Below are 9,843 nucleotides of genomic sequence, written 5' to 3'. Positions count from 1 at the left end.
TCCCTCCCCTTTCTCTTCCTCCCCCCTCCCATACCTTTCCCAGTTCTCTCTCCCTCTCTCTTCCCTCTCTCCCTCTCTCCCTCTCCTCCCTCTCTCCATCCCTCTCTTCTACTCCCCCTCTCCCTCCCCCTCCTCCATTGACTCTGGCTTATGGATCACATGAAAGCTCTTGGCTACTACTCCAGGGCCTGTCTGCCTACTGCCATGTTCCCTGTCATGATAGCCATGGTTTCACCCTTAGAAACTGTAAGCCTCCATTAAATGTTGTCTTCTATAAACTGCCTTGGTCATGGTGTTTCATCACAGCAACAGAAAAGGAACTAAGACATTGGGCAGATGCCATAATTTAAAAAAATAAATAAAATGTTGGGATATAATTGCTTTTAAAATTTTTTGACAAGCATATTTCTTTACTTTATGTATATGGGTATTTTGTATGCATGTACATCTGTTTACTAGAAGAGGATATCAGACAGTTGTGAGCTGCCATGTGGTTGCTGGGAATTGAACTCAAGACCTTCAGAAAAGAAGTGAGTGCTCTTAACCATTGAGCTCTCTCTCCAGCCCCAATGGAACAGAACTTTTAAAGTCTCCTTGAATGTAGCACAAAAGAAGAGAAGTACATGAGATAAGATACATGGTAGGATCAACCTTCAAAGCCCAATATTACAACTCATATGTAAGAAAACAAAGAGCAGAGACTATGGAGAGAAGAAAATAATTTTTAGAAATAACTGTTTGGGATCATAGATCAGTCTTTCCTAGGTTTGACATAAAAGGCGCAGCAACAAAAGCAAGGAAATACAAGAATTAATTGTAATGTATCCTGGAAGGGAAGGGAAGGGCTCTTTAGGAACAAGAAAAGGATATTAGGTAATGCCTTAGGAAAAACTGAATATGTTATGAGTGTTAGATAGTAATAATGTGCTAACAGAGGTTTGTGAACTTTAACATGTCATACCAGTGTTAAATATTTATAATAAAAAAAACTGGTATGAAAGAATGTAACATAGGTATAATATATTCATGCAAAAAGTAAGTAAATGGAGGGAAAAAAACTTTTTCCTTATAGTATAATCCCAATTCATAAATGTACAAAGAATGCCAGAAGAACAAAATCACTGTTTAGCAAATATTACAGTACTACCCTTTTCATGCATGATCACCAACACATGCTAAAAGCTGAGGGCTAAAATTTGAGAAAAGTGATATTTACATACTTTTAAGTTGCCACCCATAAGATACTTTCAAATTACAATAGAGAAAAACCTTTAGACTATCTTTACCTGAAATGCTTAACATTAACATCCCTAATAATAAGACAGAGCCATCACAAAGCCTTTGATACGTTGTCCTCTAGAGGACTTAACACTAATTAATACTGGGTGTTCCTGACAACAACGTGTAACTTGAAATTAACCTGGAGGAAGGAAGCATCACACAAACCCAAATTAATGTTTCACATAAACTAGTCTTAACCCTCAACTATAACTTGATCTACTGTGGGCAGAAATCACGTTCACTTTCATCACAAACTCTCAAATGCCTGAGCAAGAACTAAGAGGAGAGAACAGCAGATAAAGCAGCAGTCTAGTGTTTATAGCAGGTTACTGTCCTCACAAAGCTACTGAACAACTTATTGCAGGCCTTGGAATCAACATTCTGCCCCTCTACTCAATATATTTTACTGAGTGAGCATGAGCGAAAAATAGGATGACACACATAAAAACAATTTGGAAACCATGGAGCAGTGTGCTAGTGGAAGACACAATCGTTAATTCTTCACACAACAGCACAGTAATTACAAAGTTATCTCCTAAAACCAGGTTCAACTCACCTTGGAAATCAGAGTTAGTTTGTGTTAAAATATTCAAGAACCCTCCTAGAAGGATTTTCACCGTTCCCTGAAGATTAAAGAGTGAAACATACAAAATTAAAACATTTGACTTCATATAAGCATAACTGTAATGTCATAAATTATTTCATAAGAGCCTATATGTGTACATGTGCACATGTATGTGTGTGTGTGTGTGAGAGAGAGAGAGAGAGAGAGAGAGAGAGAAAGAGAGAAAGAGAGAGAGAGACAGAGAGAGGAAGAGAGAGAGACAGAGAGACAGAGAGAGAAAGAGAGAATGTTTAAATGACTGGAAAGAATACTGTTATAGGATTAAATACAAGTTTTAAGATCTGCTCTCAGGATATATTACTGTTTAGCTAATGACAATATTAATGTTATGCTACTTATTTGAGAAATATAGGATTAGATGGCTTTAGAAAATCATTGGTTAAACCTAAGAAGATGAATAATTAGAGCATGAGTGTGATAAGTACTGATTCAACATAGTACATCCTTTACCTGTTGCATGAGCAGAGAAATGTTCTTTTCCTTCTGCCTGGCAATTTTCAGAAAGCTCTCAAACACATGAGCAAGCACATCAAGCTTAGCTTTGCTAGTAGAAAGCAAATTTAATCCCAGCATGCAAATCTCAGGGTATATTATTTCCCTGTGAGTGAGGTTTTCAAGTAAGTTGTTTGGAACAATCAATCCACTGAAACCTTCTGCTTCAGGTTTTAATTCTACTCCTGACAAAGTAAAGAAAAAGAATGTTTTTATTTCCCAATATGAATATTTCAACCCTAACTTGTCACTTAGAACATTCAATTAAAACAGTCCTACTTCTACGAAAATACGCACAAAACCTTTCCTTGCAACATTAGTGCTGATTAAGGCTTGAACAATGAAGTCTTAAGGATAGTTTAATTTTGAAAGTAATTTTGCCCTTCAATGGAACCACAAATATTACCAACAGAAATATTCATAAACACCTGATACAAATTTAACATTCTTTTGGTGCAACTGGAAAATCTTATCTCAAACTTTCTTACCCCAAAATATCTGAATCAGAATGAAGTTTATTTTATCTGCCCCTATTTCTGTGGTAATAGTAGGCTTGATTTGTTGAGGTCTAAACATTGCTTTACAACTGTCTTACTAACTGACCTTAAAATGATCTGCCGTACTCTTTGAAAAATGTTCATACAAGGAATGGGAGGAAAGTGCTTGCTGCACAAGCATGAGAACCCAAGTTCAGATTCTTAGCACCCATACAAAAAGCTGGGCTCTGGGCCAAGAATCAGTTAACACCAGGCCTAGGACAAGTGACTCCCTGGAGCTCACTGGCCAGCCAGCTTAACACAATCAGCAAGCTCTAGGTTCAGTAGAGACTGTCTGAAAAAATAAGATCTATGAGACAGGTGAAATGACTCATGGGTAAAGGTGCTCACCATGAAAGCCTTAGCAATAACCTGAGTTTGGACCCTGAAACCCATATAGGTGGAAGGAGAGAACTGACACCACAAAGTTGTCCTTTGCCAAACCTTCACCATGGCACAATGTGTTTGTCACCCTTATCATGTATATTGACAAAAAACTAATAATAAATAAACTAAAGCTCAAGAAAATAAGGTGAAAAGCCTGGCATAGTGGTACATGCTTCTAGTCCCAGCATTGGGGAGGCAGAATAGCAAGATCTCTGTGGGTTGGAGGCCCACTTGGTCTACACAGCGAGTTCCAGAGCTACATGGTGAGACCTTTTCTCAAAACACAAAACAAAACAAACAAAAACAAAGCACATGAAGGAAATCTTCCTTTGTAGATTATACCTAGGTTATGATAAAACTACTATTAAACCAATATCTTTTTTCAAAAAACATAGGCATATTTCAACTCTAAAATCAGTGATCATTCCCATTCTGTCCACACAAAAGAGAAAATCAAATTCTAGCAAGAATAAACTACTGTAAACTTAAATTATCAGTGCTGAGAAAGTCCAAAGGCCAGATCTGAAAAGATACTTCACCAAAACCTTGTGGCTCAAATAATCTGTCTAAGTTAGGGTTTCTATTACTGTAATAAAATACCACTATAAAGAGAAAATTGGGAAGAAAAGGGTTTATTTCATCTTATAATTCTCGGGTCATGCACTGTCACTAAGGAAGTCAAGGCCAGAACTCAAAGACAGGAACCTGGAAGCAGGAGCTGAAGCAGAGGCTATAGAGGAGTGCTGCTTACTGGCTTGCTCCCCATTAATTTCTATAGCCTGTTTTCTTATCTATCCCAGGACTACCTGCCCAAGAGTGTACCCACATTGAGCTGGCCCTCGCACTCGCATCACTAAATAAGAAAATGCACCATAGGCTTGCCCGCAGGCCAATCCGAAGGAGGCATTTCCTCAGTTCAGGTTCCCTCTTCCCAAATGACAGCTTGTGTCAAGTGGACATAAAACAAGCAGACCATTATTTACATTCTATCCAACCTATGTAGCCAGCACAAAGGGTCACATGCAACACAATTCCCTCCTAAGAACTGGCTAGGTTACAGAAAATGGCAAAGGAACCTACGGTATCATCCATGGGATTTCACTGACAGTGAGATTCCAATGTACCTATCACCTCTTCAGAGTTTCCCTGCCAAGCCAGTGACTGGTAGGCACATCACCTGCTTTTCCTTGGAGTATCTACTGAGTATCTCCTTTCTTGCTTGCATATAATAGAAAAAGTTTCTCCTTCATCCTTATTCTTGGGCATCTACTTGTTTTAGACAGGGGGTTTTGCTTTGTTTTGTTTTGTTTTCTCCTTACAGTGCAAGGGATCAGTCATACCTGGAGCTTTACCCTATCTTCCTAGTTTTGATCTCACTGTTGACATTACATATTCAATTGGCAGATTTGTTGTGATGATAATAACAAATGTGATCAAAACAAAATGATAACTCAGTGTCTTTTTGAAGCTGTAAGGCCACAATGTATGGGCAGGATGAACCATGTTGTTAATTCACAGTTTAACTGGCAATCCAATCACAAGCATCAGAGACACCTACCATCGTCTTGGGTGTCACCATCCTCAGGATTGCTTTCACTATCTGCTTCATAACCTTCTTCCTCGCCCAGAAGTTTCAAACTGCAACACTGAGAATCCTCAGTTTCTTCTGAAAAATCTCCAGGCTGGGACAACAATTCTTCCTCAGAGGGATGACTCTATAGGCCAGTGTAACTCAAAGTCAGCACTGAGTATCCTTCTCAGTTAACAGGATACTTATCACTCAAGAGTCACTTTAAGAACAGTCTCAATATTTTATTCAAAAGAAAATCTTAGTAGTCAGTAAAAACATATAAACATGACTAAGTAAAATTTCCCAAACTCTTTCAGATACCTCAGATCAAAACAATGCAGGAAAAAAAAAAAACACAATGGTCACTTTTGTTTCTCTGAAAAATAAATCTACTCAGGAACTTTCATTCTAGGTACACAACAAAGAATGACTAAAAACCATAACCAGGTAGTATTATATTATATATATACTAATCCTAGTAGTATATATTGTCTTCACATACTGTTAACAGGAACATTTTCCCAAAAGCATTTTTAAATTAAATACTTCATAGATAATTTAAAAAACTATAACAATTTTCCAAATGAAATAAAAATTTCAGAATACAACTGTCTACATATAAGCATATCAGAAATTAGAGTTGCAGCATCAACTTCTTGTCTAATTTCTATAGCAAGACCTTTTTTTCCTTATAAAAATGTTACTGGCACATCCGCCTTAGGATATATTTGAGTTTTAAAAAGCTCAGAGTACTTTATCACTGCAATAGCAATAAAAGGTAGATGATTTAATTTGTGATAATCTGTCATTTGATTCAACAAATAGAAAAATATTTCAATAAGATTTAAAGTTATGGGAAACAATATCAGACCATTATGTCAAAATACAATCAAATACCAAATATATTACTAGACCAAAACATTAAAAGTTATGTAAAGAAGAAAATTAATAATAGTTAACACAAAGTAAAAGAAGCATAACAGGAAAGATTTTAGGGAATCTAAGTTTTAGGGAAATGAGTTTCTGGGGGAAAAAAATAAAAATAGTTACTTAGAAAAAAATGTTAACAGAACTCAAAATTTCCTAATGCTGCCTTCTATATGAGTGTTAGTCATTTTTGTTGAGTGCTTTAATATTAAAGTCAGTAAAGAGTTCTGGAAATATTAGCTGTACCAATATAGGACAGACAAGCTATCTAAATATCACTATTCCTGAGTCATTATTTAATAGAGTATCAGCCTCTACAAATCAGGATTTCCTTTAAACATACTTCAGTAAAGAAAAACATAAAGAAGGGAGAGATGAAAGGAGAATATTGATACAGAGGAATCAACTATAGAAGTGACTGGCATGGGGTGGGGGTGACATATTGTTTCTGTTCAGATTTGAAATTTTCTAAACTGAAATGTTTTAGGAAAAAAAAGATTATCAGTAAAATTATCAAACCTTAATATATCTTATCTTATTGGGAACAATTATCAAAAAATTTCCAGGTTAGATTAACTGCTTTTCTTTGAAGCAGGACAATCAATGAAATATTTACTATCCCTTCCTGATGATGGAGAAATGAACCAACTGAGGAATTCACTTGATCAAAATTCATGTTTCTGTGATTTAAATCAATGCCAATCAATGCCCTGGTCCCACCCCAAATGCTCCAGTTTCTACTAATCATACCTAAGAACACAACACATGGATCCATACCTTTTCAGTCACAGCATCACCAGGATCCAAATCTGCGGAATGATTCCCCAAGGCTACTCGAAGCAGGGCATCAAAGAAAGGCTTTGCTAATTCTGTTTCTGCCACCTTTGACTGGGAAAGGTGTTCCCTCAGTTCACACAATATATTTTCCACAGACAAGCTCTAAGGTAAAATGAAACACTAAGAATATCAATAACACACTTTTAAAAGGTGACAGAAAAAATTACAACAAGCAGGAAAATAATCCATTTGTTTGTAATTAATATGAAGGTAAACTGACTACCTTCATTCAATTCAAAAAATTGAATTCTTATCCAAATAATGTACAGTTAAAATTTTGTTTAATTTTTATTTATAAATATTTGGGGTTTTAATTATAAAAAATCCACCCTTAGCCAGGTGAGGTGATGCAGGCTTTAATCCTAGCACTTGGGAGGCAAAGGCAGCTGGATCTCTGAGTTTAGGCCAGCCTGGTCTACAGAACAAGTTCCAGAAGAGCCAGCACTACACAGAGAAACCCTGTCTTGAAAAGGAATAAATCTACTTTTTGTAGACTGGGGAGATGACTCAGTGGCTAACAATCCTTGCTGAGGACCCAAATTCCATTTCCAACACCCATATGGCAGCTCACAACTGTCTGGAACTCCAGGTCCATGGAATCCAGTGCCCTTTCTTCAGATCTCTCCAGGCATTCTGCACACATAGTGTACAGATATATATCCAGGCAAAATCTCATACACATAAAATAAAACATAAATAAATCTTAAAATTTTTACAAAGTCATTCTTTGAAACTTCAGAATTTTAATTATCTCTAGAGTTTACAAATTCCTTATTCTTAAATATTCTCTAAGATTCTAAGAAGCAGCTCTAATTATTTTTTTTCTTTTGCCTTCAGTTCTGCCCTTTGAATGAAGCTATTATGCCTGCCTAGCTCTCTATAACAGTGGGGAAAAAAGAAAAAAAAAACCCTTACTTTTCTTTTAAGGAATTCCAAGTCTAAAATGTAAAACAAATAGGTACAAACCAGATGATAACCACAACAAAGCTATAAACAAAGGTCAGAAAAAATATGGGCAGAGTAACGAACAGTAACACCAAGACTGTGAACTTCTAGACTCTAAAACAAAATAACCTGAAATACTTATTTAACACTGAATTCACAAAGTATTCTAAGGGGGCTTTTGCAGAACACTAAACACTAAGCTTCTTTAGAGTAGGAATTGTGTGTCCCTTTGTGTCCTCCATACTTGGTATTCTGCTAAGCACAAAGGGCTTTCTATAAAGTATGTGGTAAATGGAAGGAGAGAGGGCCATGAGGCCCTTCCCCTCCCTATGGATTTAATAGGCAGATAAAGGTAGCAAGGGAAAAGAGCTCCTGAAGCCCCAGCCCTCTCAGAATCCATAAGGAGTTAATGGTTACCGGGGAAGGGAAAGACATTTTCTCCTGTAATATAACCACTGGCAAGGAACTCTTGCTCTGGTAAATAATTCTTCATCCAGGATTTTACAAGAAGCCCTAATAAAATGTAGTGGATTTTACACACACACACACACACACACACACACACCAAACAACAACAACAAATATGAAAATAGAAAGGGAACTAGCTGGGATGAGGAAGGGGATGAGAGGGAGGGAAGAAAGAGAAGGCAAGGAGGGTAAACTGATATAAATATACTATATACATAAAATTGTCATTATGAGTTCCAGTTTTATATATAATACTTGAAAATAAATGGCAAAATAAACTGACAATGTTAAGTTAGAACATGAATATTATATATTATTATATGTATATGCAGTACATATAACACACGTGTATATTGCATGAGATAGACTAAATACAACGTATCACCTGAGACGGTAGCTCCCATTCCACCTTCTGTTGACTGGCTCTGGCACTATGAAGACAAATGGCCAGAAGAGACTCCAAAAGTCGTATGCTCTGGAGAGAAGTCTCACTTTGTTGACTCATACATGCTTTTCCTTCCCCAGGAACAGATTCAGTAGCCACAAGCTGCTCTGCACTTGTGGGAAGCCTATGCTGTGACTCTAATTCACTCGTGCTGTCAGCACTCTTTTTCAGAAATCCCAGTTCTGGTGCTCTTGCAGATGGTCCATCTCCCTTCAGTGTCATCTCAGGTTGACATACTCTGATTAACTCTTGGTTTTCATTTACACTCATTTCTCCTTGCCTTCTTCCTTGATCCTCTGTATGACTTCTGACTAGATTTTGGATTATCATAAATATTAACTCATGGCACACCTGAAAACCACCAAGCCTGTGAAATTGTTTCTGGAAGACTGAGTTCAACATGTAGATCCAACGACACATGGACCAAATGTCTGCTGCATGGTGCAAACATTCAGGGGAAGGTAAGACAACGTTCTCAAGAGACAGACATGGCAGCATGTGACTTAATGGCTCACTGGCAGTACTGTCATAGCCAGAAGTATCTTCTGACTCATTGGCAGACTCCCTATCAGAGTCTGCTTCCTTACTGACACACAGAAAAGCCACACAGAGGAAGAGGTTTATGGTGTTTATGTGAACATCCTGGTGAACAGTCTTTCGTTTTTTTGGATCAGCCTCTCTGAGGCTGGCATAAAACTTCCTGAGACTGCAAGGAGAATCTGAAGAAGCTTGCTGTTTTTGGAGAGAAGGAGCCACACTTAAGGACGGCAACTCTTGCTGGATGTCTAAGCCATGGACATCTAGAACTGCAGCATCTTTCTGTTGCTCCCCTAGGCTGACAATCAGAGTTTCAAATGCTTTCAGGGAATGACTTCGAATCCCATCTAAATAATTTAATTCAATTATTTGGTTTACTCCATTACAACTTAAAAACAAATCTCTTATTACCCTGTGAGAGATAGGAAAAAAAGATTTTTACATGTCATAGTGAAACATTTATAAATACACACATATGCTATGTAAACATGCCATTGCTGTATGTGGTATATACACAAACACTGCCTACTCTGATTCATTATTTGAGTACTTGTAAGATACTGATCAAGATCTCAATTTACTTTCTAATAGCACTTATGTGCTCATATATAGCTCTGGAAGTATTTAAAATGAAATATTTATATATATCCCATATTAAAAGAAGTAACTTACATGCTCATATATAGCTCTGGACGTATTTAAAACGAAATATTTATATGTATCCCATATTAAAAGAAGTAACTCGCCGGGCAATAGTGGCGCTCATCTTTAATCCCAGCACTTGGGAGGCAGA

The 9,843-nt window shown here is 37.0% G+C and overlaps 1 protein-coding gene across 3 annotated transcripts in view; it reads right to left on the bottom strand.

The window, feature by feature from the left end:
* Lyst (lysosomal trafficking regulator) overlaps positions 1–9,843 on the bottom strand; it is a 181,335-nt gene that overhangs the window by 125,704 nt on the left and 45,788 nt on the right. For 2 of the 3 annotated variants that reach the window (XM_031359427.1, XM_031359429.1), the window contains exons 6-10: positions 8,454–9,462; positions 6,596–6,757; positions 4,880–5,036; positions 2,357–2,583; positions 1,838–1,904 (exon numbers count right to left, since the gene is read on the bottom strand). In XM_031359427.1, coding sequence (XP_031215287.1) covers positions 1,838–1,904; positions 2,357–2,583; positions 4,880–5,036; positions 6,596–6,757; positions 8,454–9,462 — 1,622 coding nt within the window. The remainder of the gene's footprint in view (positions 1–1,837; positions 1,905–2,356; positions 2,584–4,879; positions 5,037–6,595; positions 6,758–8,453; positions 9,463–9,843) is intronic. The other variant, XM_031359428.1, reaches the window with a different exon arrangement.

This window comes from Mastomys coucha, unplaced genomic scaffold, assembly GCF_008632895.1.
Source record: "Mastomys coucha isolate ucsf_1 unplaced genomic scaffold, UCSF_Mcou_1 pScaffold7, whole genome shotgun sequence".
NCBI lineage: Eukaryota > Metazoa > Chordata > Mammalia > Rodentia > Muridae > Mastomys > Mastomys coucha.
This window is presented reverse-complemented; position numbering and strand designations above follow the sequence as displayed.